The sequence below is a fragment of the Thamnophis sirtalis genome, unplaced genomic scaffold (assembly GCF_051295495.1).
Source record: "Thamnophis sirtalis isolate CommonGarterSnake01/CBP01778 unplaced genomic scaffold, rThaSir2_p1.2 scaffold_10, whole genome shotgun sequence".
Classification (NCBI taxonomy): domain Eukaryota; kingdom Metazoa; phylum Chordata; class Lepidosauria; order Squamata; family Natricidae; genus Thamnophis; species Thamnophis sirtalis.
This window is the reverse complement of record NW_028261390.1, coordinates 19,519,132-19,539,748: the sequence shown is the minus strand read 5'-3', so window position 1 is coordinate 19,539,748 and position 20,617 is coordinate 19,519,132. Positions and strand designations below refer to the sequence as shown.

Below are 20,617 nucleotides of genomic sequence, written 5' to 3'. Positions count from 1 at the left end.
TTGTCCACAACTTCAATATTCCACAACTTCCTAGAGTTATGTGATATCACCATAAGGCAAGATAAGAACTTATCCCAAAATATATTGGGGAAACCATTTGGATCTATTCAATATCAAGAAAGAATAACTGTACTTAGTAGTGCACAATGCTTTGAGATTTGTCTCTCCAGTTTCTGGCTAATTGGAGTGTAGTCTGTTCATGATTTTAAAAAATCCTGTATAATTCCTCAAGTTTAGATTATCAGATCCACAAAATATTAAATTCAACAGAAGAATAATCTGCTGCATACGTAGACCTAAAAATTGGGAAAGCATATGTAGACCTGAAAATTGGTCACCATAGCAGACATGAAAATTTGCCCTACAAATACCATGACTTTAAGACTAAATCTTTTTGAAGTGTTAATACCACTTTATAAAGAAAGGCCACACTTGGAATACTGTGTCCAGTTTTGGTCACCATGATGTAAAAAAGATGTGGAGACTCTAGAAAGAGTGCAGAGAAGAGCAACAAAGTTGATTAGGGGACTGGAGGCTAAAACATATGAAGAACGGTTGCAGGAACTGGTTATGTCTAGTTTAATGAAAAGAAGGACTAGGAGTGACATGACAGCCGTGTTCCAGTATCTAAGGAGTTGCCATAAAGAGGGAGTCAACCTATTCTTCAAAGCACCTGAAGGCAGGACAAGCAACAATGGTTGGAAACTAATCAAGGAGACATCCCACCTAGAATTAAGGAAAATTTTTCAATTAGAACAGTGGATTGATCTTCTACAAATTGTGAGTGCTCCAACACTGGAGATTTTAAAGAAGAGATTGGAAAACCGTTTGTCTGAAAGGTTACAGGATTTCTTGCCTGAGCAGGGGGTTGGACTAGAGGATCTCCAATGTCCCTTCTAACTCTATTATTCTAGTATTCTGCACAATAACTTGGACATTAGCTCAGTGACCACATCAAGTCCATTACTGAAGAAGTGAGTATGTATGCAACTTTGGTAGCTCACATGCCTATTGGAAAATAGGCTGGGAAGACTAATAATTATAAGCATGAACTTCAGATGGCAGATTTTTCACACAATCAACTATATCCAGGATGCCAATGAGTCACCCAGGACAGACACTGAAGCATCTCCCTCAGGCCTGAAACAGCTCTGAAAAGTCATAGCTAAGCTGTAAGCAAAATTGCACCTGTCTGTAGTTAAATGATGCTAACTTTAGCTTCCAAGGGTGATATGACTGAGCCAATACACAGCAGTCTTTTACAATGCGTAAGGAAATAATATGCTTTCTCAAATATTTCCCTGACACCATAAAATTAGACCCAATATTGTAATGGTTTAATGAAGAATAAAAATGAAAAAAAACACCTCTTAAAAATGGAAAGGGGATAGATTGAACATGCACTCTAGTCAGCAGTGGGTTTCACATTTTGTTACCATTGGTTCGCCGTATGCATGCCCGCTCGCTTTGTCCGTGCGCCCCTTCTACACATGCGCCTGGCCATCTGCATGTGCGCTTTTCTCATGTATGTGCCTTCTGTGCATGTGCCCGCCATCAAAAATGTGCCTAAATAGGATGGCAAAAAGCTGGGGCGGTTGGGAGGGTGGGATTTCTGCTACTGGTTTGGTTGAACTGGCTGAATACCACTTCTGACTCTAGTGGATGTAGAGTTGATTGGACCTTGATGAGATATTGCTATATCATAATACAAGTAGTCCTCAACTTACAACAGTTCACTTAGTGACCATTCAAAGTTACAATGGCATTGAAAAAGGTGACTTATGACCGTTTTTCACACTTACAACCATTGCTGTATCCCCATGACCATGTGATCAACATTCAGAAGCCTGGCAACTGGCTCATATTTATGATGGTTGCGGGGGCCCTGATCCCCTTTTTGTGACCTTCCGAACAAGCAAAGTCAATGGGGAATCCAGATTCACTTAACAACTGTGTTACTAATTTAACAACTGCAATGCTTCACTTAACATCTGTGGCAAGAAAGGTCGTAAAATGGGTCAAAGCTCACTTAATAAAAACATTTCACTTAACCACATAAATGTTGGGCTCAATTGCGTAGTAAGTCAAGGACTAACTGAATTTATCCTACGTAGATTATAAACAATAACAATATAGCTGTCTACGAAGGAACAGTTGTGGACTGCTCAATCTGGTGGACTGAAATAAAATAGGAAAAACCCCTCTCTGCCCAAAACAGGTGTCTGTGCATGTGGTAGTTGCATATTTCCCTTTTCCTGAACTGGTCTCCATGTGCTATGCAAGTTAAATAGGAGAAATCAGTCAGAGGATTGTCATCTTGGCTTCCTTCAACCCACAGATGAACAGTAGTTTCCTTGCTAAAAAAGCAAATGGTGGCATCACAGTTTATCATGATAGATAAGTGGGAGTAATTATCCTCAAAAGTACATATAATTATAGCACTTAGAGTTATATACTGCTTTGTAAAGCACTGTAGCTTTACAACCCTCTCTAAGCAGTTTCCCTTGCCCCTGGTTACTTTAATTAGACACAGTGGCGCAGGCTATTTCTGTTGACTGCCTGCAATTCGGCAGTTCAAATCTCATCAGCTCAAGGTTGACACAGCCTTCCAGCCTTCCAAGGTGCGTAAAATGAGGACCCAGATTGTTGGGACAATATGCTGTCTCTGTAAACCGCTTAGAGAGGGCTGCAAAGCAATGTGAAGTGGTATATACCGTGTTTCCCTGAAAATAAGACGGGTTCTTATTTTCTTTTGACCCCCAAAATAAGCGCTTGGCCTTAGTTTCAGGGAGTTCTTATTATTTTTGAGGTGCAGGAGGCGGCGAGCATGGTCACCTCATGGCTGCTGCTGTGGTGCAATATTTTCAGAGAGGGCTTATTTTTTGGGGAGGGCTTATTTTAGCGCATGCACTCAAAAGCACAATTGGGCTTATTATCCGGGGAGGTCTTATTTTCAGGGAAACAGGGTCCTGTTGCTATTGCTACTAGCATGAATTAATAAGTATCAAAGTTTAAAACATTTCGGGAGCACCGATTTGCCTATTTGTGGCGTAACTTTTGCTAGGTGTGGGACCTTCTTTATACCTCTGGAACTGGACTTGATTTCCGTGCTCGGTAATAGGCAGGTTTTCTGCATACCCCTATGACTTCCATTTTGTCTGCAAGAACATCTGGCTGCCTTGCGTCTGTGAGGAGCTTCTATAAGCAAGTTGCTGAATGTGGGCTGAAGTGTTTGGAAAGTCAAGATTTATTACTGTGCTTGAAATGAAGTCTGACAGATGGTCAGAAATAAACAAGTGGAAGTTTATTTCCAGCAAAAGTTCATCAAAGCGTTTGAAGACTGAATGCCAATGAGTGTTACCTTGAGCTATGTAAGAAGTGCCCTCCTCTTTCACAGCAGCAGACAAAGGACGCGGGGCAGGTGCAGGCGGCCGATGCATAATAAAGGATCTGCCATCTTTCCTTTGCTCTTGAAGTCTGTTCTCCATAATAGCATCATACACACCATCATTTACCACAGCAGAAGTGTATGGATCTTCCTCATCTCTTTCATCAGAAAAACCATTTATCTCAGGCTCTCTCTCTGTCCCCTTATTTTCCACTTGGCCTTCCACTTTATTCAAGGCTGAAACCAACAGATCGACACGAATGTTATTAAACACATTGTCTGAATGAAAGGTTTGACACAAGTCCACTAATGTGGACCTTTGTAATGATGTGTAACCCTCATTTATTGACTACTTTGTTTAGTGAACAGTTTGCAGTTACAACAAACAATGAAAAAATAACTTTTTGACCAATCCTCACATTTACAACCTTCACAGGTCTATAAAGCAAAGGAAAGCGGACATAGGATCATAACCATAGTCATAGTTTCATTTAACAACCACTTTGTTTAATAAATGGGTTGCTAATCCCAACTGCTAAATAAGAATGATTGGTATGCATGCATTTCATGTCAATGTATTATCTGTCTGTCTGTCTGCTTGCCTGCTTACCTACCCATCCATCCATTCATCTATCATCTCTCTTTCCATCCATCCATCCATCCATCCATCCATCCATCCATCCATCCTTCCGCCCATCCATCCATCCATCCATCCATCCATCCACCTACCTACCCACCCACCCACTCAACCATCATCCATCCATCCATCCATCCATCCATCCATCCATCCATCCATCCATCTACCTACCCACCCACCCACTCAATTATCATTCATCCATCCATCCATCCATCCATCCACCTACCTACCTACCCACCCACCCACCCACTCAACCATCATCCATCCATCCATCCATCATCTCTCATCCATCCATCCATCCATCCATCCATCCATCCATCCATCCATCCATCCATCCATCCATCCATCTATCTATCTATCTATCTATCTATCTATCAATCATATATCTATTGCTTCTATGTTACAGAAAGATCTATAGCTAGCTTTGTAAATTCCTCACGTCAGAAATAGTTTTCTTTAAGCTGCAACATCTGAGTTTCTACTGGAATCAAAATGGGAATTATAAACTATGTTCTGAAATTTTAAGGAATAATACAGAAATCTCATTATTCTTCATCATTTTAATGGAAGTTTCAAAAGATCTAACCAGGAAGTAAAAGTCATAAGAAGAGTCAGCAGATGAGCAAGAGGTAGAAATTCTGCTGGTGTGATATTAGATCCTCAAGAATAAAATGAAGCAGGCATATTGTTCCGTTTGATTACTCCCTTTGGCCAACAGTCCCAGTTTGTTAATTACCTTTGGAGTTCCCTGAGGCCCATAGCTGGGCATATTGGGGGTGGCAGAAGAAAAAGCTGAAATTCCTTTTTTATTCATGGTCTACTAACTCTGATAACTTGATCTCTGAATTCTTCTAGTGGGACTCACACCACTATTTCCTACTCCCCGAAAGAGCAAGGGATGAATCCAGTTGATATTTCAACTATTTTACAGAGCCTTTTGCAAATTGGTCTCCCCAAAAAGAAAGATGATTAATTACAGATACTTTTCCAAAAATGAAAGTTTCTAAAATGGTAAGTTTTACTAACTACCTTGATGTTTCCCAGAAACTCTGCATAATTAGACTGATTTATTCAGCAGGAATTCAGAGGGATTTGCTTTCATCTTTGGGATGTAACTGCTTCACGTTGTTGCACAAATTTGTTCAAGCACAATGCAGCCATGTGCAAATCTGGTATTATAGCAAACCATGGCAGATTCTTTCCAATAGCCTTTTAATTCCATCTTCCATCAGTGCAGACAAATTTATAGAAATAATCAGGGTTCTTTTAAGACTCTGAGAAGAAATCAAATTTGATCTTGAAAGGCCAAAGGGAGTCAGTTTGGTCTAGTTAGTAGTGAAGGCACCAGACTTGAAAACAGGAGACCATGAGTTCAAATCCTGCCTTAGCCATGAAAGCTGACTGTGTGTCTTTAGGCCAGTCACTGTCTCTTAGCTCAATCTACCTCACAAGTTTGTGAAAAATGTTTGCTTAATGATTGTGGCCTTCCCATGACTGATACAAAAAATGGGTCATAAAATTGGGCAGGGTTATGGGGTGACCAATTTAATGTCTGTCATGTCATGCTTATCCTCAACGTTTCTTCAGTTCTCAGCATCACTATACATTGTGCCCTAGAACCTGCTGCTGTGACCTAGTGGTGGAGCTCTCACCTCACACTCAGGAGGTTGTGAGTTCAATCCTAGGTAGAGACAGATGTATGGTCTACTGCTTGGGCAAGTGGTTGGACTAGATGACTTTCAAGGCCCCTTCCAAATCTGCTAATCTGTTAATCTGTTATTACATTGCAACAGCTAAGGCGAAGGGCCCATCAACGTGAGTGATGTTGACTTGGCCATGCCCACCCAGCCACATGCCCACCCAGCCACGCCTACCCAGCTGGTCATTAGGACAAAGAAACGGTTTTTCAATTATTTGAATCCCACCACTGTAACCGAATCAAACTCCAGAACCCAAACACAAAATTGATAGCAATAATTAGGAAGCTGCCATGGTATATGGTCTTCTTCCTGGCCTGCTAATTAATGTATTGGTTTGCTGCAGGGGTAGGTTTTTTGCCCCGTTCCAACCGGTTCGGTTGGAATGGGGCCGGTGGCGTCCTCATGCACGCGCGCGGTGCACGCATGCGTATTAGCGTCTGCGCAATGCTCCAGCTGCTCCTGGACGATCGCGCAGGCGCTGTATGCATCCTGCGCATGCGTGGAAGCGCAGAACTTGTCAAAACCGGGTAACGACCACGGGCGGGCGGGCGCGCCCTTCGCCGTTCCCGGAAGTTACTTACTTCTGGGTTCGGTGACCAACCGGTTCGCAGGGACCGCCGTGAACCGGTTGAAACCCACCCCTGGTTTGCTGGATCAGACACTATGCAGGAGAGAATGAGGGAAATACATATGGTTTTGATCTAATGTAGCCGGGATCTTGAATATTTTTGTAGTTTTGCTATAAATGTTTTGTGTTATTCCGCGAGTCTATACCTGAATACAAGTAGAAAAAATCAGCTTGTTTACTGGCAAGAAATTGATTTCGGGGTGGCAAGGGTGGCCCCTCTGAGAAGCTGACATTTTCACTCTTTGCTTCTGGGACATCCTTAAGTATGCTACTATACAAGCTATTTCTCAAGTGACATGTATTTTCTTCTAATTTATTTCCTTCTTCTTTTTCGACCATTCCTTCCTCATTATATTCTTTCAGTTCTGCATCAGCATTCATCCCTTTCTTCTTCTGGATTTCCAAACAGGCTCCAGGTGGTTCTTCTATGCTTGGACTGCCTGTTAATGTTGGGAGAATACATTATTCTTTCATTTAAAATAACCATCTGGAAGCATTTTACATTTTCTTACAGATTTCTCCAGAGAAACAGTCACAATGCTAATTAAACTTTCATGAATGAATATAGTATATAGCGGAAAGCTGTCACATCTATAACTTCAGTGAAGAACCATCTAAAATATTTATCAACGAATAGAAAAGGCTCTAATTAATTTGTGACATTTCTAAACAACATAGACAAACATGTGACGTTAAATGACTCTGGAAATGCAACATTCTACTTCCTCCCTAACTTGTCTAATTTTGGATGCACAGTAGGACACAGTAGGAGCAATAAGTTATGCAGTTGTGCCTGTATATTTTTAATAGACTAGGCTGCCAACCTATCAGTTTACAGTCTTTAACAGGGATAAATTTTGCCATTGGGAGAAAAACGCGAATTATTGAGAATTCTGCACTTTATGGACGGCGTCCACTGATTACTCAAATGCAAGAAGAAAAGCATAAATGGAGGGAACATAGTTAGGCACAGTGTCTTCCATGCTCTTGAAGTCACTTAGACTTTTCCTAAAATTTAAAACATTTGGAATGTCTATTAATGCAGTGGAGAAATGGCTACCATATATATACTGGAATTAACTCAATCTCTGGGAAAGTAATACATACAAATTGTATTGATGTACAGTATACTTTCAACAATATTATAGAAGAATTAAACTTTAAAAAATATAATAATAAATGAATAGCGAATGCTCCATTTTAGAAACTTACCAAGTCCATTAGAATGAGAATCTGATCTCATCATGGACACATAAATGTCATCCTCAGCTTTTATTTCCTTCTCATTCCTTGTGTTTTTGTCTTCACTTATCTGGATGGGGGATAGAAATGTATCAGATAACAGCAACAGCTGGAGGTCATATAGCAGAAGACAATGCTGGAAGCCATCTCCAACTATTTATCCTTTTCTTCCAGCACCTAATATGATCATAGATAGATTTAATCCACACAATCCTTTCTTTAGAAGAGAGAGGTAGAAGAATTTTAGCAGCTGTTTAGTGATGCTCTTGGCCATGCTTTAGGAACACCTGTTCTGAATACAATTACATGGGATCTAACATGAGCTCATTGGATTTTGGAACAATATTGGTAGTTATTACCAATTAGGAGATGAGAAAATCTATGCTGTTCCTTAGACTACTTTTCTTCTTTATTTTTAAACTGATAAATGGCAGTTTGTTATCTGCCTGCAATTTTTCAATTAGGATGTGCTTGCTGAAGAATACCTGGCATTTATTTATTTAGTGTCTTTGAGTCAGTATTTCAAACTGTCATAAAAATTATCTTACATTTTTCGGCTGGTTTTATTTGATCTCTTGCTGGTGTCATTATTCTTCTATTGCTGCTAGGTTGGATTTCTGTGTATGAAATCTCTTTTGCTAGCTGCCTTGGTCATTTATTTCAAACAGAAAAGCAGCATGAGCTTTAAAATAAAATTCTAAATCTTTCTTTGCTGTCACCTGTCCATCTCCATAGGCATAAATTCACAACCTATTGGGTATAGATTGGCCAAGATGAGGGGTGTCAAACTCGTGTCGTCACGGCGGCATCATGTCATGTATCGGGACTTTTTCCCCCTTCACTAAACCGGGCAGGGGCGGGGACAGCATGTAGCGCATCTGGCCCATGGCTTGTGAGTTTGACACCCCTTGGCTAGACCTAGGCTCAATATGCTAAGGTTAGATCCCACTGATTTCGTGAGGAAATACATTCAGATTATCTAGTCTATATGCAGGGATGGGCTGCTACGGGTTCGCCTGGGCTTGAGAGAACCTGTAGCTAACATTGTGGCTGATTTGGGTTAGGGCTACCTCTGACTGGCCCCACCCACCATGCCCCACCCCTGCCACCCCATCATGCTCCTCCCAGGAGTCTCCAAACGGCCAGTTTTGGATGTGAGGTAATTGCAGGGCCCACGTGGAGGACTGGGGAGGGGGAAAAATGGGCCGCCTGGAAGGCCTCTGGAACCTGGGAGAGGAAGCTTTCGCCATCCCAGAGACTTGAGGAAAGTCTCCCGAGCCTGGGGAAGGTGAAAACGCCCCCTTGCCATGGTGCAGGACGCTGACTAGGCCACACCCACCATGGCCATGCCCACCCAGCAACCAAGCAGAGAATCCTTTGTTGCTGAAAGTTTTGAAGTCCATCCCTGTCTGTATCTACCTTTATTTCCCATTATTTTATTCCAAATGCATGATTGGCAACAAAAAACAAACAATGGCAAAACATTGTCTTTTCTTTGATGAACCATGACGCACAAATAGTAATCTAAAGAGGATGGCATCAGGGCATTTCCCCAAATTTGTTTTTGCAGTCAGAGAAAATTAATTCAACTGATTGACAGTTTCCTCTCTCATCTGAGATGCTCACACCTTTTTCAATGTTTCTGAAACCCATGCTCTTTCCCATTTCTACAGAAACTTCCTTCCTTCAACCTTACCAAGGAAAAATAGGCCTTTCCCCCCTCCCAGCACATGGCGGGGGGGGGGGGAGTAAGACTTATCGTAAGTATATAAGTCTCAGAGTTGAATCACACAAAATTGTTGATAAAAGTTCGTTTTTAAAAAAAATATTCGTTTGAAGAGCTATTGCAAACTCAGTTTAGCTCCCTGGGAATTTTTAATGTCAATGCATAGATCCAATCTATGCTTCCATTGCCAAATGCTTGAAATGAGATATAGGTTTTCATCATATGTGACCATCTGTTTTACTGCACAGGATTTCAAATAACTGCAGATGCTTTTTCACAATTGCTTTCAGAAATAATAAAAGGAAATATAACTTGATATCGGCAAAATGAATTTAAAGCAATAAACCCAAAATGCTTATATTGGGGAAAAATTTAAAATTAAATTAGAGACAGGACAACAAACATATTTAATTCGGATCTGAGGTACATTTTTTTTCTCCAGTGTTTGCACTGTTCTATCACATTAACATAAAATAGCAAAGAATTTCTTCTTGGAAAAAGCTTGCGTCAAATAATGAGATTTTTTTTAAAAAAAGATTCATTTAGCATTTTTGTGGTATTTCTTATTACAATTCTATACTTTTCACGCACTTGAATTTTTTATTATATATAAGTATTACATAGGAGTATATAATCATTGCAAAATTTTCAGTATTTGATTGATAACAACAGCAAGTTATTTTTCAGTTCAGATAGTGTAAGACGGGGGTGTCAAACTAAGGCCCGTGGGCTGGATCCAGCCCTCAGGGTGCTTAAATCTGGTCTGCGGGGCCAACCTGGAAATAGCAAATGACCAGCCACGGTGCCAGCAAAAATGGGGCATGGGGGAGCACACATCATCCCCCTGCACCTGTTTTGTCTGGCAAAGTGCTGCAGGAGGTTGCCCAGGCAAAAAACAGGGTTCCATGCCCTATTTTGACCAGCAGGCTGCTTCAGAAGGTGTCTGTCATGTCTCCCTCCCATGGCCAGTAGGAGAACTGTTGATCTGGCCCTCGAAGAAATCCAGTTTGACACCCTTGGTGTAAGATGTTCATATGTGACTTCTCATATAATGTTTTGTTTGGCAGAAGCGTAGCTATAACTTCAGCTTTTTTCTCTTTTAAAAGGTCTGTTCTAAGTAATTTATTTAAGCAAGATCATCAGTGCTAGGGAGCAAAAATGAAAGAAGGCAATCACTATTTTGTTAATGTTTAGGAAAATGAGGTATCCACATTATAGGGCAGAATGCTGGTCCAGATGGGTCACTGATCTGTTCTTAAGACTGGCATATATTTTGCGACTGAGGCCTCATATAATTGGCTCATTCATATAGAAAAATATCTTGATTCATCTAACAGCGTTTTGCATCATCCACCCGCCCATTTAATTAGCACTGGTTCTTTACAGGTAAGAGACAGGAGATTTCAATATAAATATCTTTACTTCACATCAGTCAAATGTTAGAACATTTCCTTAGCCTGACCTTGAAACCTTGTCTTATTTCTTAAAAACCTTGATCTTTGGCAGAAATAGAAACTTCAGGACCTTAAATGGCAATATGTCTCATTTCCTTGGAATATTGACAGTGCTTTTGCTTAATGGCTTTGTTTTAAGTACTTTCTGCTGCTTTTGATCCTGATCACTGACTGCTTCTCTTGCACTTGACATCTGAAACAGTGGACTAAATAGCCATTCTGTACTCTAGCAAAGTCCTTTCAGTCGAAACTTCAGCTGTTAAAGGAATGAGGCTGTGCTTATTAGCTTTGCCCCTAACATGACAATGACTTGCTAGTCACACTCGCTGAGTTTTCATACAACTACATACTCAGAAATATCGTGTGATATGAAGCCCCCAGATGGATGAGTAATTGGCATGTGCAAATACAATAAAGCTGCAAAACAAAGTATTGTATACCACAAAGTATTGTATAGTACCTAAGGGTAGGACAAGAAGCAATGGGTGGAAACTAATCAAGGAGAGAAGCAACTTAGAACTATGGAGAAATTTCCTGACAGTTAGAACAAATAATCAGCGGAACAACTTGCCTCCAGAAGTTGAGAGTCCTCCAACACTGGAAGTTTTTAAGAAGATGTTGGATAACCATTTGTCTGAAGTGGTGTAGGGTTTCCTGCCTAAGCAGGGGGTTGGACTAGAAGACGTCCAAGGTCCCTTCCAACTCTGTTATTCTATTCTATTCTATTCTATTCTATTCTATTCTATTCTATTCTATTCTATTCTATTCTATTCTATTCTATTCTATTCTATTCTATTCTATTCTATTCTATTCTATTCTATTCTATTCTATTCTATTCTATTCTATTCTATACATTAGGGGAATAATGATGGTCTGAAAAGCTGTATAAGGAAACCTCATATGAAATATTTAATTTAATTAATGAGTATATGTATGTTGCTTCAAAAGACATACCAACTTCCATCACTTTTATAGTGTAAGAACGTAATGAAAAGATAAAACTGAAAACCAAACTATTAAACAAAGAACATGTAGAAAGAGGCAGAGAAAAAGTTAGAGAATCTCCTTTAGGAAGTAGATCAGAGGTGTCAAACTCGTGGCCTTTGGGCCGAATGCATCACTTGCTGGCCCCGCCCTCACCCACTTTAGCAAAGGGGGGAAAAGTCCAGATACGTCACATGATGCTGCCATGACAATGCCAGTTTGACATCCCTGAAGTAGATGATCTTACCCCAGAGCAATTCATGGGATTAAACTCAAGAATTCTAGAATAGGCTTGGCAATCTCTCTTAAAGGAACCAATAGGGGTGTGGCATGTAGTTTTTGAACCATCTACTTGGATAATTTTTAAATTATATCTATCTATCTATCTATCTATCTATCTATCTATCTATCTATCTATCTATCTATCTATCTATCTATCTATCCATCCATCCATCCATCCATCCATCCATCCATCCATCCATCCATCCATCCATCCATGCTGCTTATTCATCTAGAAGCTTAAGGCAACTTTCATTGCATTCCTTCATCCATTTATTCCAACAACAACTTTTCAGACATACTAAATAGGAATTGATTTCAGATGCATTTCATGTTGCTGGCAATTTTATGCCTTCCCAGCTTTTTCACAATACTGCAATGCCCAATGTGGGTCTTTTCAAGCAGGGAAATACCACAAAGCATGATAAAGCAAAATGGCATTCACAGAGACCAAATCTCATTGTCTACCGTGACCCTGACTCACCTTTATATTAGGGGAACACTTGCTTATTACAAGAAGCTTGTCCCGAATGAAATATTCTAACTGGCATACTAAATGCACTTCAACAGCAGATATTTCAGCAAGTACTGTATGCCAGAATGCTACTTGTAGTTGCTAGGCTTTGAAGATAATTGAAGTGTGTAAAGGGCAGGAAGGATGTTACAGGCTAAATTATTTGGCGCAGACTTATTGGTCCTGATAAGGTCTAGGGTTCTTATGTTGAACAGTCTATTTTTTTAAAGCATAAAGCTCTGTAATAGAGGAATGTAGATCATATCATAGCCTCAGAAATTGTTTGCAATGTAACCAGTCATACAGTCATATGTTTACAGGGCCATTTTTAAATCTGAGATTCCACTTTTCTAGGAAAGGTATGATATTGTATTGTATATTCTAAGTTAAAAAAAACAAGGAGTTGTTTGAGTTTACAGTATACTGTAGGAAGTTAGCACCCATCCCTCTCCTAGAAAAATGAAATAATCTAGGAAATATTAAAAAGGAGAAACATGTTTTTTTTAGACAGGAAGGCAGACTCAATCTTAATAGCCCCCACCCTCTTCAATAGATCACAGCAGATGTCCACACTTAAGAGATAAAGAGATAGCTAGGTCTATTCATAGGCAAATGCCCTCACCCAAGATCCAACAAAGGTAGGATTAGCCCTCTACCCATTTAGCAACAGACATCACCACATGGCACCACAGGGAAGCTTACATCACCCAGCAAGGCTCAACCCAACTTGGGACTCAAAACACAACCTACAAAGTTACCCTTGCATGGCCACATGGGAGTCTGACAACCAATCAGAATACAAGCTCAAATTCAAAAGCCCAGAGAGGGCATAAAACCCAGGCACTCTCAGCATCTTTTCCCTTTTTCTTCACCCAAGATCTTCAAGGCATGTGATCCTGTTCATCAATAAACCTTTTTTTCCAAGCAACTTCCATGAATCCAGTGTCTTTCCCCCCACTTGGAACTGAGCCCAGATGGACATTTCTTCCAACAACACAAAACATCTTTAGGTTATTAGGAGCTTCACTGAATTTTAGGAGGATGAAATATCTACTTTTGTTACTTGATGTGCTCCCCATTCCTCTAAACTGTATTCCCAAGGTGGCCAAGGGTTTGCACAATATAGTACTACCTCCAAATATGAGGTAGTACTATATTATTTAAGAAGTGAAGAACCCTATTGGCAGGAAACAATTCCCTTTTTAGCCAGAGATTGATGCTGTTATGCAAATGGAAGTGAGTAGACATGACTAATTGGTAAATGCGCCCCAAATTATAGAGAAATGTTGCAATGACATCTCCCCTTCTCAATAATTCCCACTTACACTACCGATTATTGACTCTTGTAACATAGGAGCAGATACAGCAAAGGTGTATCTACCTACAACAATGTTGTCAGAGCCACAAATTCTTCTGGAATGGTCATTCTTTTAATCAGAAAATGAACATAATCTTGCCAATAACTCGTCTCCTCTTCCTCAAAATGTCTTTGTAATAAAAGGAATATGGAAATAATTCCTTACTCCCTCCCTCCCTCCCTCCCTCCCTCTTCCCCTCCCCTCCCCTTCCCCAGGTTGTTCCCCAGGCTAGTAATATTTCCATCACACAAGAGAAACTTTTTATAACATGAGAAGGAAAATCTCATCATTGCTTTTAACTCTTTACTGCTTGGATCAGGAAAAGCGGATGCCTTCTGGCCAAATTTCAAATGTAGAAGACTCACAGAATTTTTTTTGGGGGGGGGGATGAGGGAAGATTTTTTTCTGTACAGTACAATCAGGAAGATCAACAATATAATTGAATGGAAGTTACATTTATAAAGGACGAGAAGTTTAGATTTTTGGATTGAAACATGATATTTATTTCCTTTTAGAACTCTTGTGTCAGGATATAATGACATTTCTTTCTCTGCACTTCCAAATGACTGTAACGTTGTTGTTGCAAATATTTTGAGCATTGCTATTTAGCAGCCCTGCAAATATTTCTGCTTTTCTTTATTAACAAGATTCATAATTCATTCTTTATCCATAATTAATGTATATAAAATGCTATGATGGAGAGAATTTGAACCTGGCCTTATCAGAAATGGGGAATGCACAAGCCCCACAAGCTACACTAATGTTTCTAGGACTTTAAATCCCATTCATCACCAGCTTCTGATATGAGCTTCCAGAAAATTCACAGCCAAATTAGAAATCAAAGCACTGTTGATTGTAATTATTATGCTACTCTATTACTGAGGCTGCCCACACTGCTGCAGAAGATTTATAGCTAAAAACAGTCAATATGGGACACATGTCGTCTTGCTTTGGTTAGATAATTAGAATTGCACCTCCTCCTTTGTGTTTTCAATCCCCTTAAATTATGAAAGATGATTGTAAAGTATGAAATAAAGTTTGATTCCAAGAAAAAGTTTCTTTCTTAAATTATATTTACATGAATAGAGAAAACAAGGGATTTCAATGATGAGGATGGTGATCCGCTTTTGTTATTTATTTTGTTTTGCTGTGCTTTGTTTTAGTCTGAGTACTTTGTATGGTTAGACAAAATGGAATGCAGTCATAATCAAGACCAAAGAGTTTAGATAAATCTGGTTAAAACCATAAGGTGGTGCTCTTGTATTTTACTTTTAGCTCTACTTTCCAGATGTGACCTTCAAAAAAGATGGTCTTGATACAACAGTTCATGGACTTGATCATCATTTTGCAAGAAGCTGAAGAATCTCATCCTCCGTGCAGATATTTGTGCAATGCTTGGCCATAGAAACAACCTACAACTCATGATAATTAACAACTTGTGCATTGCAGCATTTTTTAAATTGATATTATTATTATTATTATACAATTGTATCACAGCGGCCAGTTGTTTCACCGGATTTGGCATTGGTTACTAGTCGGGCCCCACCCAGGGGCCTAGGACATCATAACATATTTTCGTAATATGCGTGCAGATCCAAGCAGTGCGGCTTTTTGCATTTGACTGATGGTGATTTTGTCAATTTTTAACTGTTTTAAATGTAAGTGGTTTTGGAATAGCACCCAGTGTGCCAATTACCACTGGAATTACCACTGCTGGTTTGTGCCATAGTCGTTGAATTTTGATTTTTAAGTCCTGGTATTTCACGATTTTTTCATATTCCTTCTCGGCGACCCTGCTATCACCTGGTATTGCAATATCTATGATTGTGACCTTATTTTTCTCAACCAGTGTGATGTCTGGTGTATTATGCGCCAGTATTTTGTCCGTTTGTATATGAAAATCCCACAAGATCTTGACCATCTGATTTTCGGTGACTTTTTCAGGCTGATGTTCCCACCAGTTTGTTGCTGTTTTAATATTATAATTTTTGCACAAATTCCAATGGATCATTTGTGCTACTGAATTGTGCCGCAATTTATAATCAGTCTGCACGATTTTTTTACAGCAGCTGAGGATGTGATCAACAGTTTCATCAGCTTCTTTGCAAAGTCTGCATTTGGCATCATCAGAGGATTTTTCGATTTTGGCCTTAATGGCATTTGTGCGGATAGCTTGTTCTTGCACAGCCAGGATTAGTGACTCTGTTTCTTTCTTTAATGTACCTGTTGTTAACCATAACCAAGTTTGTTCACTGTCCACTTTATCTTTTATTTTTTCCAGAAATTGGCCATGCAATGCTTTGTTCTGCCAACTCTCCATTCTTGATTTTATCACATCTTTTCTGTATTCTTGTTTCATCTGTTGGACCTTCAGTAGATATTGTTGTTGTTGTTGTTGTTGTTGTTGTTGTTGTTATAAAAATAAACTGTGTCCTGTCGGTAATGTTTTGATAGCTAACAGCCTGAGTCCTAAATCTGAAACTGTATTTTCTATAGGGACTGTAAGATATTCTGAGTCTTGGATAAGAAGTTTAAAGTTGTGTTATGACCCAAGTGGTCAAGGCAAGTCAGGCCTCTACAGAGTCCTTTATTTATCTCAACAAATGGTCCAGCAAATGGCCCTTCAACAACTGGTAAGCCTCTATCCTGAGCTACCCTGAAGGCAGCCACCTTTAGTTCCCCAAACAGCCCCTATACTACAAATAAAGTCCACAGAGTAGGAACACACTCACAGGGTAAGGTCCAGGTTTCCAGTCAGTGGTGGGATTCAATTTTTTTTACTACTGGTTCTGTGGGCATGGCTTGGTGGGTGTAGCTTGGCTTGGTGGGTGTGGTTTGGCTTGGTGGTTTGTCAGGGGAAGGATACTGTAAAATCTCCCTTTCCCCCCCACCGGTGGTGGGATTCAATTTTTTTTACTACCAGTTCTGTGGGTGTGGCTTGGTGGGTGTGGTGGAGGAAGGATACTGCAAAATCCCCATCCCCTCCCAATCAGCTGGGACCTGGGAGGCAGAGAACAGATGGAGGCTGGGCCAGTCAGAGGTGGTATTTACCGGTTCCCTGAACTACTCCAAATTTCCGCTACCGGTTCTCCAGAACTGGTCAGAACCTGCTGAATACCACCTCTGGTTCCAGTCCACAAGGCAGAGTCCAGGCACAGGACAATGGCATTCTTCAGGGCAAAGAAAAGATCCAAGGCCAAAAGTAGTCCACAAGACAAGGGCAAGGGCCAACACAAAAGGTGAAGAGCAATCTTTGAAGCAAGGCAAGGCAAAACAGCAACAGGCACGGGTCAAAGCCAAGGGAGTGTAAAGCCAAAGCAAACAATTGTTCCTGGCAAAGACTAACTCCTCATGACTTCTCCTTAGGTTACTCCAGGTGTTCCTTGTGAGGAAGGGTGGGGTGGCCTCTTCCCTAGTAGCCTTGCAGTCCTTCTCTGGACTTTCCTTTGCTCTACTCTCCTTGCCCTTGGACTGAGTAGAGGGCGCAGCTGTTCCTCATCAGAGGAGTTCTGTTGCCTATGGCACCACTGCCTGTCAGCAGCTGATCCTACCTTGACCTAGAGTCACCTCTCTATCTGGTCAGTCACCTCCCACAGTGCCTGAGGGGCCCAGGACAACATTGCCCTCAGCCCCTGGTTTCTCCAAACATGCCAAGGGAGACGTGCCCTCCCTGACAGATGGTCCCAGTCCCAACTCCCCCTTCTTCTCCCAAATGGGCTCCAATGGGGCATGACAACTTGGTTGAGTTGAGCAAGATATTTACTGGCTTGCAGTGTACTTTAACATGTTAGAATATGTACCAGCGGTCAGTTTCAATTTATTTTATTTTACTCATATGTGTGCTTGCACGCTGATGCGATGCTCCTGTGCATGTGCAGAAGCTTCTGTGCATGTGCAGAATCATCCAGGCGGGTGGGCAGAGCCTCCCGCCACTCCTACTAATGGTTTGCCTGATCCAGGGCAAACCGGCAGAAACCCACTTCTGATATGTACCTGTTTTATGTGAAAAGATAGCAGTTAGCAATAGCAGTTAGACTTATATACCGCTTCATAGGGCTTTCAGCCCTCTCTAAGCGGTTTACAGAGTCAGCATATTGCCCCCAACAACAATCCGGGTCCTCATTTTACCCACCTCGGAAGGATGGAAGGCTGAGTCAACCCTGAGCCGGTGAGATTTGAACAGCCGAACTGCAGAACTGCAGTCAGCTGAAGTAGCCTGCAGTGCTGCATTTAACCACTGCGCCACCTTGGCTCTTAGATATGCCCTCTATGTCTTTCTTTTATAAACTGTCATAGATGGTGCCAGCCAGATCTTCAAATTTGGAAACCTGGAGGCCACAGGTAGGGAAATGTGTGTCCATATTATTTTCAGTGCAGCCCTATTGGCTTTTCCAACCAATTTCTGCATGCAGGTTCTTGATCATAAGGAACAGCCTACGTCTGTGATATTGCATGCAGGAATAGCAATAGCACTTGCAATAGCACTTAGACTTATATACCGCTTTACAATGCTTTACAGCCCTCCCCAAGCAGTTTACAGAGTAAGCATATTGTCCCCCCAACAATTTGGGTCCTCGTTTTACCCACCTCAGAATGATGGAAGGCTGATCTGAATAGCCTTCAGATCTTCAGCGTATTGAGTTGGTAGCATATAATTGGTAATTTAACTCTCATATTGTTAACAAACATATAATTGGCATTTGATGATTTGGTTCCTGCTTAATATGAACACTGGTGAATTCTTCCTTATGCATAATGCTTTGATTATAATATGTATTTCTACAATACCAGTGAGAATAACTCTTCTGGCTGCTAAACATCCAAACACTCCCATCTTAAATATTCTCAGAGTCCCTCATAATGAATTAGCTCAATTTTGGAAATCAGAAGATAATATCCACACATTATTATTTCTTTTCATTTTACAAACAGCATAATAAATTCTGTTCAAATTACTAGGGTGTTTCAGTTCTGAATAAACAATTTTGATTATTTATTTTCTTCATTCATAAATGACATACATGACTACACAACCAAAATCTTACACCACCATCTACAACCATGTGACTTTCTATTAAAAGTGTAAATACCAAAAATTAATACCCTCTGATTTGGAAATGAGCTGCAGAAGGGACTTCTCTGCCTATCCCCTACAATTAAATAACATGCCTATAATTGCTAGCTATTAGAATTATTTCATGATCCAAAGCAACAGTAAGATTATTGTCAATATCCAATGATCAAAAATGAGTTATTTGAGCAGATAAATAAACTGCATTTCAAGCAAAGATTTAACAGAAGCAAAGAAGCATCCATTTCTGTACAATTTTGTAATAGCCCAATAGTAGCACTGGGCTATTACAACATTGATACATGCTTATAAATGTTATCCAAAAATAACATTTCCTAAATTGCACATCAGGTATTTGATAGTATTTTTCAGCTTTTCAGAGGAACAGTTGAAAATCCCAATTATTGTTATTAGCACAACTTAATTTTCTTAGTTTTGAGAGCCTCCTTTTAAGATTTAATAATTTTTCCACATGGGGATTTGGTTCTCTGAACTAGGCTGTTACATTAACAACTCGTTGAACCAATGTACTTTTTAGTGACAAACTAGTTTCCCATTGATATCAATGCCTGGCAATCCTGACTACTTTCAACCCATCCCTTCTCTGCAGCTGTCAAACAGCATAGTGTCATGGTCCTTCACACCTGCTTTGAAAGGGGGTTCTAGGATAACTTGCTACGGCCAACTCATTGCAGGATAATTCAATTAATTAATTAAGTATTAATTGTTTCATTCATTTACTTTTATTGGTGGCTATGCTTATGTCAAAATTATTGCATTTCTGGATTCACTGTCTTTATTTTATTATTATTTGCCCCTGTTTGCTTGAAATTAATTTAACCTTTGTATTTGTTGGATTGTCCTGTGGTAACTTGGCCCATGGCAAGTTGGTCGCAGTGAGCTGTCTCATTCCATTGAGGAGTGGGTGTGTTTCCAGAGCCTTTAGTTAAATTATCTCATCTTGTGAAATGCAGGAAGCATGCCTGCTCTGTGGCAATTACTCTTTTCAGGAATGATCTCCCCCATCGATGATATTCATTATTCTTTAGGCTTTGGAAGCAGCAAAAATTCTGAAGCCCCATTTTGTCCTCCTAACTGTTTTGTGGATGGGCGATATAGAGAAATTGGATCTGAGAGTTTGCTGTAATTCATCAAGTACTCAGGTAAGATCTGGGAGAGCAGCCCTGCTGAGGGTCTTGTCTGGAAAAGAGCCCCATCTATGTAATAGGACCTTCTTAGTGGTGTCCTCCTTCCATCTTATGGAACAGCTTGATTTTATATATAACAACAACTTCCTTCCTAATGAATTTTTAGTTTAGTTTACTTTATTGTCATTGCACCTTGTACAACGAAATTAAATGCGACCTTCAGTGTACAATGACAGTTCAGATTGTGGTTGTTAAGGATGTCATGTGCAGTCATTAAGCACAACATCAGGTGGTGGCTGGTTTCCTCATTGACTTGACTTATTGGAAACTGGCAGTGAAGATCATATGTGGTGATGATATGACTGTGGGAAGCTGTGACCATTGTAACTGTGTGCTAGATGCCAAGTGCCCCAATCATGATCCTGTGACTGTGGGGACACTGCGACAGCCACAGCTTCAAGGACCAGCCATAAGTCTTCTTGTTGAGC

The 20,617-nt window shown here is 40.3% G+C and overlaps 1 protein-coding gene across 1 annotated transcript in view; it reads right to left on the bottom strand.

Moving 5' to 3' along the window:
* BANK1 (B cell scaffold protein with ankyrin repeats 1) overlaps positions 1 to 20,617 on the bottom strand; it is a 149,585-nt gene that overhangs the window by 13,479 nt on the left and 115,489 nt on the right. The window contains exons 8-10 of the mRNA XM_087723905.1: positions 7,566 to 7,665; positions 6,500 to 6,793; positions 3,362 to 3,625 (exon numbers count right to left, since the gene is read on the bottom strand). Coding sequence (XP_087580031.1) covers positions 3,362 to 3,625; positions 6,500 to 6,793; positions 7,566 to 7,665 — 658 coding nt within the window. The remainder of the gene's footprint in view (positions 1 to 3,361; positions 3,626 to 6,499; positions 6,794 to 7,565; positions 7,666 to 20,617) is intronic.